Source organism: Phyllostomus hastatus, unplaced genomic scaffold (genome assembly GCF_019186645.2).
Source record: "Phyllostomus hastatus isolate PE091 unplaced genomic scaffold, TTU_PhHast_1.1 phas_contig_37, whole genome shotgun sequence".
Lineage (NCBI taxonomy): Eukaryota > Metazoa > Chordata > Mammalia > Chiroptera > Phyllostomidae > Phyllostomus > Phyllostomus hastatus.
Genome location: NW_025333867.1, coordinates 7,218,951 through 7,239,835, shown reverse-complemented (window position 1 = coordinate 7,239,835; position 20,885 = coordinate 7,218,951). Strand labels below are relative to the sequence as shown.

The 20,885-nt window shown below is 39.0% G+C and overlaps 2 protein-coding genes across 3 annotated transcripts in view; both read right to left on the bottom strand.

Moving 5' to 3' along the window:
- Positions 1 to 243: 243 nt before the first annotated feature.
- The window catches only part of LOC123820762 (N-acetyllactosaminide beta-1,6-N-acetylglucosaminyl-transferase), a 108,738-nt gene continuing 88,096 nt past the window's right edge, over positions 244 to 20,885 (bottom strand). For both annotated transcript variants that reach the window (XM_045841696.1, XM_045841697.1), the window contains exons 2-3: positions 7,475 to 7,567; positions 244 to 2,446 (exon numbers count right to left, since the gene is read on the bottom strand). In XM_045841696.1, the coding sequence (XP_045697652.1) occupies positions 2,256 to 2,446; positions 7,475 to 7,567 (284 nt within the window). In that variant the 3' untranslated portion in view covers positions 244 to 2,255. The remainder of the gene's footprint in view (positions 2,447 to 7,474; positions 7,568 to 20,885) is intronic.
- The window catches only part of LOC123820763 (N-acetyllactosaminide beta-1,6-N-acetylglucosaminyl-transferase-like), a 67,266-nt gene continuing 53,860 nt past the window's right edge, over positions 7,480 to 20,885 (bottom strand). The window contains exons 2-4 of the mRNA XM_045841699.1: positions 18,038 to 18,144; positions 11,106 to 11,223; positions 7,480 to 7,567 (exon numbers count right to left, since the gene is read on the bottom strand). Coding sequence (XP_045697655.1) covers positions 18,107 to 18,144 — 38 coding nt within the window. The 3' untranslated portion in view covers positions 7,480 to 7,567; positions 11,106 to 11,223; positions 18,038 to 18,106. The remainder of the gene's footprint in view (positions 7,568 to 11,105; positions 11,224 to 18,037; positions 18,145 to 20,885) is intronic.

Below are 20,885 nucleotides of genomic sequence, written 5' to 3'. Positions count from 1 at the left end.
TACCCAAGCAACTCAGCCACACCAGTCAGGTCTTTCCTATCATTCTCAAAACTCTCCCCAACACTCCAAAAAGGGAAAGTTTAATTATTTTTCAGTGGATGGACATTTTTTAGACAAGTATTTGCGTATGTATAAATATGTTTATTTATGTATTTTTAAATGCTAGGAGAATTATCTTGTAAAACATGCTATGTGGTGGATATTAACCAACCGTCAACTAAAAATACACAACAGCCCCAAAGGTGGAAAACAATATATTAATTTATTTCCAAGGAAACAATGTGGAACATTACTGAAATCAAACACAGATTCAGTAGTTTGGGGGCATCTCCACGAGGAGGAGAAACCCACTAGCCCAACACTACACTCTTCCAATGTTAAAGTATTAAAGACACAGGAGGCATGACCAGCAATGAACATGTAAACATCTATTCCAAAAGATTTCTCATTCTATGTGAGAAAGATCCAGTGTAAAACATTTCTTCTTTTCAGGTGGTGTCATTTGAATAAGTTGAAAAAGGACTCTGTCATTAGTTCTTGCTGTATTCCCTCCACTCAGCCCTTCATCTCCCAATATAGTTCCATCCCTTTAAGCAGCAGGAGCAAAGAAAGCTTTATTTCAGTCACTCCCTTTAAATATGATTAACTTTCAACAGGTACAATTATAGAATAAAGGGGAAAATTACATTAATTAAATGCATCATTAGTTGTAGTAAATGTTTTTCATCAGAATAAATATTGAGGAACTCAATAGATCAGTGTAATACAAACATGGACTTCACATTGTTCTGAGGTGATGGGAACTTTTCTCAATTTTAACACTGAGATCATTCCTAAAACCTACCTTCTCTGGTACAGTAAATATGGCTACATTTCACCTTCTCTAATATTCTACCTCAGGAAATGAACTAAGACTAGTAGGAGAATCCCAACTGTCAGGCAGGAATGTGTTTCTTAGTGCTTAGCAACAGCCTCTCTAAGCCTCACTGACCTCATCTGCAACACGGGGATAAATAATGAGGATCTCACAGGAGGGTTGTGAGGTTTGAACGGTGAGCTAGCAGAATGCCTTGAACACAATAGGCTTTTTAGCTTCTGTCTCCTCCTTCTGTTCTTTCAAATAATCTCTGATTTAAGCCTCAATTTGTAATTACTGATATCACAATCTACAATCCTACATATGAATGTATTAAAATACAACAATTATTTAAGGTTCTCTACAGCAGTCTTTCCAATGTTAACATTATTATCGAGATTTTTAGAGTGAAAAAGCTTCTGTCTTAATTTTCCTGCTTTGTCTCTGCACGTGTATAGTATATACTAGACACTCAAGAAATATTTATTGACTGTATGCTGAATGAATTGGATGAATGAATGGACAAGGGATAAATGAGACAGATGCTCAACCACAAATGAAAGCTCTTAAACGCCTAGGCATTCTTATCAGCACCAGGCATTGTAAGCCGCTCAGAAAACACTATGGATAGAATTTGGTTTCCATTTTGCAAGTAAGAGAACTTTGATGGGAGTTGAGAGGGTGGTGACGAAGAGGAAAGTGATTAATTTTGAGGTATCAGGTCACGTTCTGACAAAATTGAGAAATATTCTGTTCTCCTAAGTCCTTTTACTGAAGCACCTGGCAGGGACTGCTGTCTTAAAACACATTCTGTCTCCTAATTACTGTCTATTCTATACAGAACTTCAGACAAGTAAACTGAAAATGCTAGTTTTAAAAGTCAGGAACAGGATCTAGTTTTCAGTTCTAGTAGCTCAAGTATTAGAGAAGATAGGTGAGTTACCCTGAAAGCTGCTTATATGTCTATGTGCAGCTGAGCAAAGAACGGTGTCCATTAATATGTGACTATAGATCTGTTATAAATGATTGCTTCTTCAAAGAAACCCAGTCCTTATTTTCCTAAGTTATATTACCTACAATCCTCCTTTTGATTAGAACATTTATATATGATGACTATCTGATGTAAAGATATGAGAGCACTTACACTGATCCTTGATCAGAACAACAAACAAAGAGGTGAGCATCTAGAAACAGCCAGAGTGGCCAAAGTGCCAGGATCGCTCCATGCAGCCTTCCTGTTAATGTGTTTCACAGTGTCCAGTGGATATTGTAACATGTGTTAGAGTAGCCAGGTTCTGAAGCCATAACCTCAGTCCTTAAAATGTTAACCAAGCAAAGTCTTCTCACAAAGGCTCTTCCTCCCAATTGCGATTTCCCTTTAGTCATGAGTTACAGTAGATCAAAAATACCAGCTGGGTTGTATTGCAGTTTCACTCTGATTTAGGGTTCTTTCTCGAAGTCTCAATTCTAGGCATTCTATAGTAAGGGGGTACGTAGTAAGTTCAAACTTGTTAGCAAAAAGGCTTGGTGAATTAATCAGCCACTTTAAATCTCCATTTCCATAGATACAAATGCCATGGACATAGTGGCCTGCAAAGGAGAGAACAAGACACAGTCAAAACATGCTTAGTTTCAAAAGTCAGGGGTAGTGAACTTGCACAGTGGAAGAGCTAGTGCCTGACTACTGAGTATCTAAAACTGAGCCAAGTGCTGTGAGATTCTAATGAAACATAATTGTGTCAGTCCAGCCTACAAAGAAGTTCAATTCTTTATAGAAAAACAAATGGTACAAATACATATTTGAAGACAATGAGAGTTAAACAACACAAAGCAATAACACACTAGGCATCATGAGGCAATTCATGTATTATCAAATTAAGACAGGGATGAGAAGTTCCAGAGGTGTACAGATGTCTTTATGGGCTGCCCTGGTCAGGCTGCTTCCTGGAGCTCTGGCCTAGTCTGTCTAAATGCCTCGATGAGTAATAAACCCAGCCAATACAACACGTCAGGACTGCATTCCTTAATCCTGTCCAAGTCTTCCTCGTCAAGATCCACAGCAATTCTATTGTTTGGTGCTTTGAGCACTTCTCCCCTCTCTCACACCCCACATTCAATCTGTCAGCAATTCTGTCAGCTCAACTTTCAAAATACTAATAAAATTTGACTACTTTTCTACTACTCCCATCCTGTTCTAAGCCATCTCCCTCTTCCTGTCTTGAGTTGTTGCAATAATAACTGGTTTCCACTGCCTCCACCTCTGCCAGTTTGTATATTCTCAGCATATCAGCCATGTCTCTTCTGCTTCAATGGCTTCTCATCTCATGTGGAATAAAAGCCAAAATCCTAGCAATGGCATTTAAGACTTCTCAGAGTCTAGCCCCTTGTAATCTGGACTTACCTCCACCACTTGCTCAATCACTTATAACCCTTAATAACCACTGCTCACCCTTATGGACACAATGGCCTCCTTACTGGCCCCAAGCACACCAGGCATGCTCTACTTGAGAATCCCTGTTTGCTTTCCCTCCCCTGCACTGCCCCCTTTCCCCAGACATCCTCAAGGCTCCTGCTCTCACCACCCCAGATCTCTGCTTCCAGGCCATCTTCTCAGTGAGGGTGTCTTTGATCTCCTTTTCTCCTTCCCTGATTAATTTTTCTTTTCTCACTTTATGTATAAGCAGTGCCATGAAGAAAAATACTACTTTTTTTATTGTCTTCCTTAACAGAGAACTGTTAAGATTGTCTTTCTCCCCAGGTAAGAATATGAGCTCCAGAAGAGCTGGAATTTCAGGTTGTTCACTTCTATGTCCTCTGCATCTGGAACAGAGCCTGACAAATATTAGGTGTTAAGTTCATAATTTTTTAATAAAAGGATGGGTGGAGAATTAGCAGATGGGTAGAAGTAGCAAACATCAGGTGGTTTCAGTTGGAGAAAAATGCCTCTGAAAAAAGTGTCAAGGCAGGAATTTTCTGCTAAAATAGGGAGTTTTATTGGGGGAATGGGTTAGAAACAAGAATGGTAAGAAGTTGGAATTTTTCTTCAAGGGTTCTTGGCATATAATAGAACTACTATGGATGACTGGCATAAAGCAGACTAAAGGCTTGAGCCTTTTTTATCCAATAATTGTGAAGAATCAAAAGATTTTTGAACAGAAGAACCAAATAATGAAATTCATTTTAGTAAGATTAATATTGCAGACCTTTGCAGGGTACATTAGAAATTGATCAAGATACTACCAACTTAATGGAAACCAGAAAGGTCATTCAAAGCTGATGGTTGCCGTAAGTGGGAAAGAAAGGATATTAGAGACTGAACACATAAGGACTGACAGGTCTTGATGATTAATTCAGCATGACAGGGAGGAAGTATAATAGAGAGTGAAGTCACTGGGGAAAGCAGCCAGAGTGGTGAGAAGTTAAAGAATACCTGGGTAAGAGGTATAAGAATAATTTGGTGGTGAGAGGAACTGAGTACATAGGCAACATATCCATGCTTAAGAAAATGCAAGTGAACAGGAGAGAATACTTCGTTTGTATCAAGCAGGGGGTATACAGACAACTCGGTCTTCAGGATAGAGGTGATACTTGCAGTGTACATACTACCAGAGAGAAGGAAAAGAATCAGCAGAGGGGAAGACACTGGGGATGCAAGAGATCAAGAAGATAATTTAAGGGGACCCACACATAACTGAGACCACAGATGGTGACCTCGGTTGTGAGGATGGGTAACTTTTCCTCTTGAACCAGGAGAGAACAATAAAAGAATGTACCCAAAATACTCTAAGATGGAGTAAAAGGATGATACGAAAAAGTAATTGATAAGGACATTTTGATGAAATGTCTTAAAAGTTCTTCCTAGAGCTTAAATGTTCATTTTTTGATAGTGGAAAGGTTGGTTTAGCATAAAATTGAGAGTTTAAAGGTGAGCAGGAAAGCCAAAATAGTGTATGCAGGAAAGAAGGACACCAGGAAAATAATGAGGTAAATAAAAGGATAAGTAGGCAGCCAAGAGCACCTAGCTGGTTAGATGGCAGGTCCCTTAACCATTCGCCAGCAATGTTCTGTTTAGGGAAACACAAGTGGCAAAAAGCGGGTGACGGTAATAATTAAGGGCAGGAATCAGCCTTGTAGGGTCATGTGGCAAGGGAACCTAAAATGTTAGTGGAAACAGCATGGGATGGCTGACAGAGTACACAAACCGGACAAGGAGTCCTTGGAAGGAAACTAGTAAAAGGAAGAAGCGGAAAAGTTGAACCTCTGGAAATCCCAATTTTAAAAAAGCAAACACATTTAAAACAACAACAAAAACCAACATATTTAACATAGGGATATAGCAATGAACACTTTGGTCAAAAATGTTAGCCCTCTTGGAGTTTCTATTCTGTTCTTGGGAAAAAGTAAATACATATGGTATGTAAATTGGTAAAGGAAATTAGTAGGGTAACAAAGAGATTGCAATCAGAGATGAGAGCTCTAAGTTCAAGACCATAGAGTTAAATGGTACCCTGTGATTCTAAGTGCTAAGAGGGTTTACAAAGTATGTATGCACATGGGTTTAGAACAAATCCTATTACTCGCTGCCAAGGGGAAAGGTCCAGATTGTATTACTGACTTGCTGATTTGACATGTAATATTCTACTTCCTTTGGGTTATGCTCCTTTCTTTTTCCTCTATGGAGGTTTGGGGGACAAAAAATTTCTATGCTCTGAACCTGATAAGACTTTCAGGTGTTCACTGGCATAACAGGTACCAAGAGAAGAAAAGCGAGATATTTGTCTGAGAGGGGCTTAGACTACCCAAGCTTTGTACCCAGTGTAGGTTCCTGGCCAGAGGCTACGCTCATGGCCACACCTGCCACATGATCAGTAAAGGTTCCTACAAAAATGCAAACGTGACTAGCCTATACCCTCTATGCTGGGGTAGGACCTGGATAAAGGTGGTGACAAGGAGATTGAGGTAAGGCTCAACTTGCGGGGTGGGCATGGCTGCTGTGCAGTGGGAATGGGAGCTTCTATGGTGGGGGCAGGCTAGAGCTGCAAAGGAATGCAACATGGGTCCCCATTGTGGATGCAGAAGTCCTCAGGGGTTGCAACTGGAGAGAAGATGGAAAAGCAGATCAGAGGATGACTGCAGTGGTTCTAGAGGGAGGATAATAGGGGTTATAGAAGGATGTGGAGAAGACACATATCCCAAATATTGGGGCTCCGACTGACAGTGATGGTCCATTTTCTAAGAGCAAAGCAATCTCCTCCCCATTCTCCTCCTTCCAGTAGACAGGCAGGCCATGATGAGAATGAAGGCAGGTGGCAAGAACTGCCCCCTGGAGAAAATGTAGGATAATTAAGGTAAATGTATGAATGTGCTAAAGAATGGATTGAAATTTCTGTACAGTGATGTGAGGACATCGCCATCCACAGTGGGAGGGGACTCATAAGAATGAGGTTGAGTAATGGAGAGGTGTAGAAAAGCAGCAATCTACAATTAGGTGTGGATAAGATGGACTAGTCAGTGAAGCCATGGATTCAATAGAAGGGTGGAGGAAGAAAAGCCTCATTTTTTCAGTGAAAAAATGTCAAACTTCCATATTCTCTCATTGGTTCACTCACTTAATCACTCACTCACTGAATACATCTTAATTGTGTGCTATTATGGACTGAATTGTGTCCCCTCCCACAAATTCATATGTTGAAGTCCTAACCCCCAATACCTCAGACTGTGGCGATACTGAAACAGGTAATTAAATTAAAATGAGGTCATATGAGTAAGCCCTAGTCCAGTATGACTGGTGTCCTTACTGGAAGAGATTGGGACACAGACACACACAGAGGGATGACCATGTGAAGAGACAGGGAGAAGATGGCCATCTATCAGCCAAGGTGAAAGGCCTCCGAAGAAACCAAACCTGAGGACACCTTGCTCTTGGATTTCTAGCTTCCAGGACAACGAGGGAATAAATTTACTTTGTGTAAGCCACCCAGTCTGTGGTAATGTATAAAATGAATTTGTTTTGTTATCCCTAGCAGACAAATACACATGCCTACCATGCAACCGGCAATAGTTTGAATGAAATGTATCAGGACTGATAATAACCCTTCTTCGTAAGATTCTACAGAAATGAAACTACTTAAAATTTCAAGTTCTTATCCATTGGAAGAGAAATCTCTCATTGGTGTCACCTGCCATCATGCTGGAGCTACAGCAAACACCTCCCAACTGGAAGCCTGCCTGTGGAGAGAGCAGAGGCTGACGTGATGGGTGGGAGTCCAGCCTGCTCCATGGTGATGGCATGCCATCACTATGCACCCTGACCACTTTCCTCTCCTGACTGCTGCACTCTCAAAAAGAACAAAAAGAGAAATAAACAATAAAAAGAGAGCAGAAACTAGCAAGAGGAAAGTACCATTATAATTTGAACCTATCTGGACAAGGTCAGTGAAATGCTTAAATTTACTTTTCAAGGACTGTGTCTTAAAGCCTCTAGCTACTCTTCTAATAACCCACTGATAGGTCTAAAGATACCAGCAGTTTTCTCAGTCAGAACCCTGTATTCCATAACTGTCTTCATGCCAGCACCAACAAGGGGCATAGCCTCAAAGTGTAAAACAAATGCCTCACCATGGCAACCTCCGTGTTTATCTTCCATGTCAATCCACTTGACGGCTCTGAGGTTACCAGTCCATGATGCATTTGGCATGGAGCCAGGGACACCTGCAATATTGATAAAAAAGAAAAGCATAAACAAGAACCAAGAGAGAAGGGTGTCAATTTCATCAGTTAACCCCACAAGTCATTTTCTTTCAGTGTTATCTTTCACATCAGATTTTTCATCATTGTTGCAAGACCCTAAAGGCTTATGACATGAATGGTCAGTGGTTATGAGCCTGGCCTTGCCACCAGTAAAAACAGTCTACTGATTTTCATAGTGTGTGATCAAGCCTGAAAAGCAGAACTTAAGAGATATTGTAGTGTAAAACCAAGATGTAGAAGAGAAAGTTGGGGAGTTTTGGTGTCTCAATGGCTTTTAACTAAACTTACTTTAAATGCTAATGTTAAATTTCTTTTAGGACTTTCTAGGCTGCTTCTATCTTATAGTGAAGGACCAGGAAGCAGGCTACTCTAGGTTCTTAGTGCTGATAAGAGAGCAATTTCATGGTTGCTCTTATACGGAGTTGCAGTATTAGGCATACAGAAGGAAGACATCTTATTCACTACGTTTAGAACTCATAAACAAATCTTTTAACACACTATAGTTTCTTTTTTATGTACTTCTTGAGCATTTGGTATTGACAAGCACTGTGCTGAGAACTGGGGACAGAGAGAAACCAGACACGATTCCTGACTACCCAATAACAATGATGAATTGTCTATCCCAAACAATGGGTTTTGAGCTTTGAGTTTTTCCTATAAGATTGGTGTACACTGATCCACTCATCTCTATTTCTTTCAGTTGGTCTTTGACCAAATGCTTTTGCTGGCCTGTTTTGAAACATAAACAATTACCCTTAAAAAGGGGAAGGGAGGCCTGGCTGGTGTGGCTCAGTCGACTGAGCTCAGGCTGTGAACCAGAGGATTGCTGGTTCAATTCCCAGTCAGGGCACATGCTTGGGTTGCAGGCCAGGTCCCCATTGGGGGATGCGTGAGAAGCAACCACACATTGATGTTTCTCTCCCTCTCTTTCTCCTTCCCTTCTCTTCTCTCTCTAAAAAAATAAATAAAATCTTTTTTAAAAATAGTAAAAAAAGGGGGTGGAGGGAGTTTTAGGTTGTCATCTTGCTAAGCGAAGATTTCTCTAACTTGGTATTATTGATTGACACTTTTAGCTGGATAATCCGTTGTTGTAGGTCCTGTCCTGCGCATTGCATGATGTTTAGCAGCACTCCTGACCTGCACCCACTAGAGGCCAATAATACATACCCTCTAACTGTAATAATAAAAAATGTTCAGACATTGTCCAATATCCCCTGGGAGAGCAAAATTGCCCTGTTTGAGAAACACTGTGCTAAGCTACCTCAAATAACCCTCTTCATCTCATTACATTTTGGATAGTTCCCAGAAAAAAAGGGTCCATTTATTTAATCATATGGGGTAGTTATACCCCAAGATTTTCATTACTGGAAAAGGAGTATATGGGAATCAATGCAAATGCAACTAGAGGAGGAATCTTTTACTTCAAAAGAGCCACAGCACTTTTCACCAGTGAGAAGTTTGATCTGAACATAATTTTGATGTAATGGCATTACACAAGTGATATCTGTATTCAAATTGCAACAGTCCTTTCTTTTTAGACCTTAAATATTGATAAGACATACTGCAGTAGGCAGAATAATGGCTCCCCTCCCCAAACATACTCATACATGTAAAGAACTCTGCATCCTCACTCCTGGAACTTGAGAATATGCTGTGTTTTACGTGGCAAAGGGGAACTAAGGTTGCTACTCAGCTGACTTTAAACTGGGCAATAGGGAGAGTAGCCTGATTTATCCAGGTGGGTCCAATGTAATCACAGGGTCTTTAACAATAAAAGAAGGAGGCAGGAGAATTGACTGCATTGGTGTGATATGAGGACTCAACTCGTCTTTGCCATTTAAAAATTAAGGAAGGAGCTAAGGAATGCAGGGGTCTCTAGAAGATGGAAGACATAGGAAATAGATCCTGTCCAGAACCCACAGAAAGAAACAGCCCCATCAACACTTTGATCTTAGCCTGGTGAGACCCATCTCGGACCTGTGACCTACCAAACCGTACACATTTATGTTCATTAAGCTGATAAATTTGTGGGAAATTATTATGGTGGCAAATAGAAAACTAAATACATGCTAATAAGAAAAAGTGACCCAAGATGATGGATGTTTTTTAACAAGGAAAAAAATTAGACATGACTAATATTTTTTAAAGTTTAATTGGATAGGCATATAAAAGTATTTCCTCTTTAAGAATATAAACAAAAACGTGTATTTTCAGAAGAAAAAAAGGCTCTGTTCTTTTGTCCTGATGCCTCATGATAATTATATAATGATATAAATCCAGAATTGTACGGAAGTTTCCCAACTAAAATTAAATTCTGCACAACACTCCTGTAAAATAGCATGAGTCTTTACCCCTAAGGACTTTGTACAAGTCAATATTCTCTTCTGGCTGCCAAACTTGGAAACTTTGCTCATGCATGTGAAATATTTGGGAAAAATGCTACTTATTAAGCAATATTTCTTCCCTCTGTTTTGATTTACATTCAATACTTAAAAATTCATTTATGTGTTTGCCTATCCCCAAAGTAGCTTCTTTGTTTTGTTCTCAGCACATATTTAAAAAAAATTTGGAATAAAGCTTGCCTTGGTTAAGATGGGGTGGGGAGAGGGCAGTCTGGAAAACAAAAAGGTAACTTAGTATATTTATTCATGTCAGCAAGATTGGATTAATATCCCAATTAAATACCTGCAGCAGAAAAGTGTGAATAAAACAGTGCCATGGCGAAAGGTCCCTTACACTCTTTTCACTGATTACACGTTTAAAAGAACAAGATATTTTTCTTCTTCTGTCATTCTCACTGACATTGATCAACACAAACTGATTCTTCCTCAGAATCACATTCCATTATTCTGGAGATAAAATAGTGACATTCATAATTAATGACTGGTGTTTTTAAAATAAACACATAATACCTATTAACCTCCTACTAATAAAATTTCAAACCTCAACTTCTATACTTTCTTTTTGATGACAAATCTTAAATTTGTCTGTTTAAATATTATTCATGTTTGTGCATAAAACATGACATTTTTCAAAGCAGAAGCATTAAGTTGAATTCCAGTTTGTCTCTTTTTACAAATAATACTGAGACACAGAAATGTCTCCAGAAATGGACACGAAGCCTTGCTTTTCCAGAGTGGTTCTTTGCCAGGACACATCATCTGGGAACCTGTTAGAAATGCAGAATCTCAGGTCCCATCCAGACCTCCTGCACCAGAATGAACATCTCCATAAGCTCCCCAGAGGATTCCTAGGCATTACCAAGTCTCAAAAGTTCTGGACAATCATCAATGCTGTGAAGAGGACACAGATCCTTTTCCTTCTCTCCTTGAAGTCCTCTCAGCTTTCATCAAGTTTCTGAGTTAGACTCACTCTCTTATTCTCCATCAAATTCTACTGATATGAAGAAATCTGGTGCTACATGCCTTTACATCCTTTGATTAATGTAACAAACTTGACCAACTGCAGGAATATATCAAATATGTGCATTTTAATGTACCTCTCAAATCAGCTCTTTGAAGACAATCGGCCCAGCTGTTATGGGGAGAAGTCTTGTTGAGCAGAAGTTCAGTCCTCACAGTGCCTTTCACGTCACAGCATTTGGCCCTCAGGAAACACTGGATCAATGTTAGAGGAATGAATAGATGAGTATGGCACAAAGGGTTGTCCCATCAACTCAGTCTTTAGTGCTGATGGTGAGGACCACTCAGCTCATGTGTGGATCAGACAGACCTGGTTGCTGCCTTGGCTTCCCAATAGGCCACCATAATTTATGGTGAAATAATGTTCTACTTCTCAGTATCTAAATGTATTTCTTCTACTCTTTCAGTGAGAGCCAACCTGTGCCAGCTTGCCCTCTGGCAATAGCCAAGGTGGCCATCAGTCATCTTATTCCCCACATCTGTCCTGCCTGGTACAATGAGCTCAGTGGGGAGAAAAACACTGAAGATTTCTGGTGACAGCTCAGTTCAGATAATGTGTGGGCCTCACTTGGTTGTTATTTTGAAGAGATAATGGCAAGCAAAAGATTGAATGACTTAAATGTAAAGTGTACCCATTATACATTGCGTAAGTAATTTAATTTGGCTTGAATGAAAAGATACTCGGAGACCCAAAGCTACTGATCCCACCACCTGTGCCAACATCAATTGTTCCTTCTATTCCATACCAGCATCTACTAAGCCTAACTGTTTCTTGTTTTTCTTTGAGAGATTTGCCTTCAGCAAACCCCATGATGGGATAGAGACTGGCCATGGAATTGAGGAACTTAGTTTTCAGCCCAGCTTTGTCGTTAACCAGCTCTGTATCCTTGTATATCATTTAGTGTCACTCAGGCTCACCTTTCAAGTGAAGTAGGCAGATTACATCAGTGGTTTTTCAACCTTTCAGACTGCAAACCACCATCATACACTCAAAGTGCAAACAAAAGTTTTACAAAATAATTCTTAGGCTTATTACATGCAATGCACTTGCTTATTTTACATTATTTTCTGGTCTAGCCTCATGTTAAAAACACTAGACAAAACCTACTAAAATGATTTCTGGATCCACTAATGGGATGCAACTACTATTTTAAAAATCCTGGACTAGATGACTATATTATTATTATAGCTGTTATGATTATAATTATTGACCGTCAAGATTCTAGGAAGGTAGATTCTAGTGAGGTGTATGGGTAATAGTCTACCCTCAATTCACAAGTATCCTAGGAAAGATCTATTTTTTATTCTTCCTGGGATGTGGCAAAAAGGACACACCAACATTTTAAACTATAAAGTCCAATTCTCCTACTTTCTCTTCATAGGCTTATTTAAACAAAAGATTTGAGATAAAGTTTACAGAGTAACCAGAAATGTTTTTCTTGGGGCTCAGCCTTTATTAGTCAAATAACTTCATTTGTTGAATAAATGAAGATGATTCTTTGAAAAATAAGCTTTATTTATATTGATTTGACTTTCTTATTTTTCTTACACAGTGTGGCTCTCATTTGGGGAGACATATATCTGGTAACAAATTCTAGCAACTCCTAATTATTTAGGCTCAGATATGTACTTTTTGACTTATTAAATAAACACAGAATTTTGTTTTTAAATGTCAAAAGTCAATGCTGATGTCAGTTTATTGAGAGATTTTCTCACAATTAAATGGTAGTGTTGTGAAATGGTACAACTCTGGAGAGTTAATTTGAAAACAAGGTAGGAAAAACCACCATAATTGCCAATTCCCTTTAACCTTTTAAACCAATAGTTTTGTAAATGCTAAGAAAATAATTTCTTTTTTCTACTTTTTATTGCATTTACTGGGGTGATGCTGGTTTATAAAGTTATATAGGTTGCATGTGTACAATACTATAACACATCATTTGTACACTGTTGGTGGGAATGCAGGTTGGTGCAGCCACTGTGGAAAGCAGCATGGAGTAACCTCAAAAAATTAAAAATGGAACTGCCTATGACCCAGTGATTCCACTTCTGGGAGTTTATCTGAAGAAACCAGAAACACTAACTTGAAAGAATATATGACACAGCCCAACCCCGACAGCTGTCATCCTGCTCTCTATCTGTGAGTCTATCTCTATTTTGGTTGTTCAGTTTATTCATTAGATCCCACACATGACTGATATCATATGGTACTTGTCTTTCTCTGACTGGCTTATTTCACTTACCATAATGCTCTCCATGCTGTCACAAAAGATAAGATTTCCTTCTTTTTTAGAGTCAAGTAGTATTCCCTTGTGTAGATGCAGCACAGCTTTTTTATCCACTCATCTACTATCATCTACTGATGGGCACTTGGGCTGCTTCCAAATCTTGGTGATTATAAATAACACTTTAATGAACAGAGGGGTGCATATATTCCATCCTCATGAATTTTTTAGAATAGTTTGAGAAGAATTGGTGTTAGTTCTTTGAATGTTTGATAAAGTTTACCTGTAAGCCACTGATCCAGGACTTTTATTTGTTGGGAGTTTTTAAATTACTGCTTCAATTCCAGTAGTTGTCATCTGTCAATTCAGATTCTCTGAGGCTCCCTGATTCAGTTTTGGAAGATTGTGGGTTTCTAGGTATTATCCATTTTGTCCAGGTCCAATTTGTTGGCATACAGTTGTTTGTAATATTTTCTTACAATTCTTTGTATTTCTTTGGTGTCAGTTGTTATTTCTCTTTCACTCCTGATTTTATTTATTTAGGTCTTCTCTCTTATTTTTCTTGATGAGTGTGGTTAAAGGTTTGTCAATCTTGTTTATCTTTTCAAAGAACCAGCTCTTGGTTTCATTCATCTTTATATATTTTTCAGACTCTGTATCATTTATTTCTGCTCTGATCTTTATGATTTCCTTCCTTCTACACCCTTTGAACTTTTCTTGTTCTCTTTCAAGTGTAAATTTCAATTATTTATATGAGTTTTTTTTGTTTGTTTCTTGAGACAGACCTGTAATGCTATGAGTTTCCCTATTAGCCTTGCTTTTTCTGTGTCCCATAGATTTGGAGTTGTTGTGTTATAGTTTTCATTTGTTTCAAGGTATCTTTTTATTTCTTCCTTGATCACATTGTTACCCATTCATTGTTTTGGAACATGTTGTTTAGCCTCCATGTGTTCGGGTGTTTTTCAGTTTTTTTCTTCGATTGATAACTAGTTTCATACCATCTGGTCAGAGAAGGTGCTTGATATGATTTCAGTCATCTTAAATATATTGAGACTTGTTTTATGTCCTAACATGTGATCTACCCTGGAAAATATTCCATGTGCACTTGAAAAGAATGTATATTCTGTGATTTGGGGTGAAATGCTCCAAAGATATCAATTAAATCCATTTGATTGAGTGTGTTATTTAAGGCCATTGTCTCTGTTGATTTTTTGTCTGGAAGATCTATCCATCAAAATCAGTAGTTAAAATCCCCAACTACAACTATATTTCTGTTCATCTCTCCCTTTAGTCCATCAAGATTTGTTTTACATATTTAGTTGCTCCTATGGTGGATGTGTAAATGTTTATTAGGGTTATGTCTTCTTGTTGGATTGTTCCCTTCATCATTACATAGTGTCCTTTGTCTCTTGCCATAGCCTTCTGGAAATCCTTGGTTATGAGACTTCTTTTCAGCTAGTCTTCAGCTGGTTATTCAAGATGATTTTTCTGGCCCTGGCTGGTGTGGCTCAGTGGATTGAGCACCAGCCTGTGAACCAAAGGGTCCCCAGTTCAATTCCCAGTCAGTGTACATGCCTGGGTTGCAGGCCAGGTCCCCAGTGGGGAGCACACAAGAGGCAAGCACACATTGATGTTTCTCTCCCTCTTCCCCCTTCCTTCCCTTCTCTCCAAAAATAATTTTTTTAAAAAAGATGATTGTTCTATAATTTAGTAATTCCAATTTTGTCCTGGGAGGAAGTGAATGTAGTATCCACCCACTCTGCCGCCATCATGGGCATTGGAAAACCTGTTGGAAGTTCTGACTGTAATCCTGCAAAGTAGTCCACAGTGAAGATTTAGTACAGCTCAACAACTGCTCCATAGTGAGCCCTACCAAGATCCCAGCACCTCTGCTGGACTCACAGTGTGTCTCTACCAACCAGCAAAAACATCTTTTAAATTAAACTGTTTTCAACTTATTAAAAAGAAAACACCTCAGCTTCTAAATATAAGTGGTCCACACCACCCTAAGCTTTCATCATACATTGTTTGAAACATTTACTTAAAATAGGCAGGAAGCAACCTTGCCCCACATTAAATGAAGGAAAATCAGGAAATAATTCTTAAAGTGTTAAAATCTGTATATGAAAATGTTTATTATGACATTATTTATACATGCTAACAGCACAGGCTTTTAAGTCAAACAGAAGGCATTTCAAATCACTATCTACTATTACTGGCTGTGTGACCAACAGTTGTGTAATTTTTTTGAAACATCATGTATTAACCTTCAAAACCTCACAGGATTTTGTTAGCATTAAATAAGATAATGTGCATATTGTGCTTAGCATACAGTCTAGCATACATAGCTACTCAATAAATGGTTGAAAACATAAACCCTGTATTAAAATCATGGGGACATATAGCTGTAAAAGACATTGCTTTTTTACTGTAAAGCAAGTTTCTCACCCTTGACATTACTGACAGTTGGGCTGGGTAATTTTTTGCAGATAATTCTTTGCTGTGGGGGTTGCTCTGTGTACTGTAGATGTTTGGCAGCAGCATCCCTGGCCTTTACCTACTAGATGTCAGTATCACTGCCTCCCATCCCCCTAGTCCATCCCCAGGTGTGACCATCAAAAATGTTTCCAGATATTGCCAAATGTCCCCAGGGAGGTAAAATCACCCTTGGTTAAAACATGAAATCTTACATTATTAATAAAACTGTGTATAAATATTTACATGTGAAATGAAAATGTTTTAAATTCATAAAACTTTCTTTAATGCCATTATTGTATTGCTCTTATATTTTTACTTAAAAAATTTTAATCCTCACCTGAGGATATGTTTTTATTGCTTTTGAGAGAGGGGAAGAAGGGGAAAGAGAGAGAGAGACATCAACATGAGAGAGAAACATTGGTTGCCTCCTGTACATGCCTTGACTGGGGATCAAACCCATAACCTAGGTATGTGCTCTAACAAGGGATCAAGCCTGCAACCTTTGGTATATGGGGCAATGCTTCAATCAACTGAGCCACCTGGCCAGGGCACTTTTATATCTTTTTTTAAGATTTCATTTATTTATTTTAAAGAGGGGAAGGGAGGGAGAAACAGAGGGAGAGAAACACCAATGTGTGGCTGTCTCTCCTGTGCCCCTTTTTGGGGACCTGGTCGGTAACCCAGGCATGTGCCCTGACTGGGAATCAAACTGGTGACCCTTTGGTTTGCTGGCTGGAGCTCAATCCACTGAGCCACACCAGCCAGGGCCGCCTTTATATCTGTAAAAGTTTTTTACATACATCTGAAGATTACTTGCTTCACTGATTTGCTAATTGTGCTTGTGGTAGTGTAAGAATAATTCAACACAATGCAAAAACATACAATGTTCATTGTTATTAGCTTTCACAATAAAATGGAAATTAGCTAATAACTGAGAAATGCAGTGTTAAATAACGTATAACCTCTTTTTCTCATTGTGAGTATTTAGAAATGAAAAGATACAGTGTTGTTTTCACCTACCAAAGGTTCATTAATCACTTGGGATTGTTAAAACGTGAAACATAAGATCGTACTTTGTTTCATGTGGGTATTTTCTAGAGTTCTGTAGTACCTGAGATAATAAATGGCCTAACATCCTTCAAGTGACAGCACTCCATTCACCTCTGATAATGACCCACAAACTGACTCTTCTTTGGTTGTAAAAAGAAAAGATGTAATGGAGAAAGGAAGAAAAATCCAGAGTTTTGAACTCAAAGGGATTTTAGAAGTTTTAATGTTTTAGTATTTTAATCTTTTCCCCCTTATTTCCAAGCTGTGTAAACTAAAGCCTAGGAAACTTAATTGCTCAGGAGTGTGGACATGCTAAATAACTTCTTGGTTTTATTTGAAGATAATTTGTTCATTTTTTCAATGGTTTCTTTTTTGCCCTACATCTTTTTTATTTTTTTAATCTATTGATGTGACATTGATTAATAAAATTATATAGGTGTCAGGTATACAATTCTGTATCATCTGTATATTGTATTGTGTGTTCATCACCCCAAGCCTTCAATCACCATTTACCCTCCCCTTGCCCTCTCCCACTTCCCCCACCTCCTTAATGGTTTTTTTGCATGCCTTCCATGTTCTAAAATAGATGGTAGGGTAAAGCCATGAATGAGATGTTCTGAGAACTTTCAGCCTACTCTATCCATTGGGTTTATATTCATTAATATTTTTACTAGCAGCCCAGACACCTCTACTCAAGAGTCTTTCCTGGACAGTCTTCTGGTGAAGAACAAGGTCAATGGAACATTTTGAAAACTGGGCAATGCTTGTCCCAGAACAGCTCACATTTCATTACAATCCTGACCCTGATCCATTAGCCCTCTGCCTACATTTCTTTTTGTTTTTTTTTTTATCATCTTTAACTCTCAAACACCCCTTAAATTATGGCAAATTTTTCCAAGGTAGTGAAGGTCTTCAGCTGCACGGCTTCCAGAATTGTAGCTTGACAACCTTCCCTTGTTTATTCCACTACACCGTAATATTATTCAAAATCCTTCTCCTTCATAATTAATCCAAATCTAATTAATCCCTTCCAGCTAAGACTATTGAAATTTTGTGTTGTACAGGACCCCTCAACTGATTTCCAATCTACTGGCAGCTTTTCAAGTCTTCCCTGGCTTATTAAAAAACAAACAAACAATTGTTCTAGCATGTGAGAGGAGAACACCAAATTTGACCCATTCAGGGCTGCATCAAAATTATGCTAATGAGGAAAGAAAGGAATAAAAATAGTCAACCTTTAACAACTATTTCCTTACCCAAAAGTGTGGCACAGTGCAAGTTTCTGAACTCCAGTGCTCTGAGGATGAACTTGGATAAATAATTTGTCAGCATCTTCCCTCTGTACATTCTTTAGAAGACTGACCTGTGTGAGCATAGGTTGTACTTTTTGTTTTTAATATGTCGAAGCAAAATAAGTTTCCTTTCATCTGGTTTGCTTGTCTTTAGTGAAAAATTATGCTAATTCAATGCAGAAAAGATATTAAAATGAAGAACAACTGGTTTATAATTATATGCACTATTCTGTTATTATTTCTCACTCTTTCCTCCCACTAGTTCTGTTTAAGGGGTCCTCTCTCTGGCATCACACATCTCTAGCAGATGAAAATGGTCATTAGTTTCCCTTTGTAACTTTCCTTAAGTTATCCTGCTTACCTGAGAGTGAAGTTTTGTGAGTAAAGCATGAAGCAGTTAGCAAATTCATTATGATCATGTTGTTTCATGAAAGTTTGAGATCCAGTAGCCTTTCAAACAAAAGGAGTGAGCCTTTTATTTAAAGATTAATAAAAGCACTTAGCAGCAAAAATGCACATTATAGTGTCTGCCCAAACCATTCACTGAGAGTGGCAGAGGACCCTTTGAGGGAGCTCTGTCAGGCAAGGCTGATTCCTGGGACAATTAGGAGGGAAGTTGTCTCACATCAGACTGTTATCAGGTGTTTCAGGAATGCCATAATGTCTAAACAAACATCAGAACACTGTGCATGGTGTATAAACAGAGTCATTCTCATACATGTGGCCAAATAACTAGCAAATACACTGCAAATTGTTGAACAAAAAGAAGGGAGGGAGGGAGGGAAGGAAGGAAGGAAGGAAGGAAGGAAGGAAGGAAGGAAGGAAGGAAGGAAGGAATTTGAAGTACTGTTTTCAAACTTAAGAATATATCAAAACTTCTTAGAGAGCTTGTTAAAATAAAAATTATTGGGTCCTATACCCAGAGGTTTTTTTTTCTTTTTTTTTAAATTGAGATACAATTGACATTTAACATTAGTTTCAGGTGCAGAACATAATGATTTAAAGTCTGTGTATATTGTGAAATTATCACCACAGTTAGTCCAGTAAACATCCAACTGATTTTCTTTTGAGCTTCAACTGACTTCTGTTTGACTGACAGCTCAGTTCTTCAGGCCTTCCCTGGCTGCCTACAGTGCTGCGTTCCTCTGCGGGCACTGTCCTAGCTCAGGTGCTCCACATTTTTCACCAAGACTGTTTTAATCAGCTACAAAGCAGTCTCTGCTCCAGAGTGCCCACTTCACTGGCAGTACCACCTGATGGTTGAGTCTATAATCAGTGTTAACCCTGTTGCTCTTTTATGTGGGGGATGTGGGATTACTTCAAACCATCCATCTAATGTCTGTTCCTTCAAGCCATTTTAAGGTGTCCACCAGTCACTCAGTCTATGCCACATGAAAGCAAATGCAGGTTTGCATCATCCCAGACCTTTCCTGCTGGTACTATTCCACCTCTTACTCGAATTCGGACTCCTCACCCCCATTTTCATTTTACATTGCTGCCTTTGCACTTCTGGACCCAGCTTTACATTTATGTCCTTCCAAAAAAAACCTCAACTGGCATTTTTTTTCTTTTGCTTAAAATTGTCACTAATTGCCCTAGCTGGTGTGGTTCAGTATATTGAGTGTCAGACTGTGAACTGAAAAGTCATCAGTTTGATTCCCAGTCAGGGCACATACCTGGGTTGCAGGCCAGGCCCCCAGCTGAGTGTGCGCAAGAAGGAACTGATCAATGTATCTCTCACACATTGATGATTTGCTCCCTCTTTTTCTCCCTTCCTCCCCCTCTCTATAAAAATAAATAAGTAAAAAACATTAAGAAAAAAAAAAGATTGTCACTAATCAAGCCCCAGCCATCTCAGAACTGTAAGCCTGGCTGGGTTCATTGGTTTGCTGCTATAGATCACATTCCAACCAGGAAGATACCAAAACACTCACTAAGCACATAAGGACATTTTTCAGTCTTGTCCCCAGACTACAAGCAGCCCATAAACCACACCTGATGGGTGTGTTTGGTTTGACCACCAAAGAAAGGTGAATGGAACACAGTGGTAAACAGATTTCTCATGCAAGTCTGGATTGCTAGTGTCTGTCCACAGCAATTCACTGGGGCTTGAGGGAGCCAGAGGTTCTGCGGCCGCCCTGTTGTCTGTCTGGCCCTGTTGACTTATAGTTTGCGACACTGTTTCCCCACCACATCTTTCATCACTGTCCACACACACCCAGCTGTCCTGACACCCTCTTGGGAATTTCCTGAATAGGTCATTTTTCACCTAGTTCCCCATACTTTGGCTTATACGAAGATCTAATATAATAAAACAAACTAAAAAAAATCCTGGGGATATAATGTACAGCATGGTGACTACAGTTAATAACAGTGTATTGTATATTTGGAAGTTGCTGAGAGTAAATCTTAAAAAGTTCTCATCACAAGGAAAAGATATTGGTAACCATAGGTAGTGATGGATGTTAACTAGACTTACTGTGGTGATCATTTTGCAATACATACACATATCCAATGATTACGTTGTATACTTGAAACTAGTATTATATGTCAATTATACTTCAATTAAGAAAAAGAAAAACAGCCTCAGTCCGCACCGCACGACGTCCCTCGTTTTTCCCTTCACTTCCCCAGAATCCCACCCCCTGCTGATGCGAGTGAGCCTGAATACCAAACCGAAGGTAGGAGGTGGCTGCAGTCTCTAAGGCATGCTCACTAACTCCGAGGGGCGGGGAGCTGCTGGTGCCAGTGCCCCACAGAGGAAGGAGCCTGTGCCCCCGCCCATTCACCACCCCCAGCCTCCTCTGGTTTT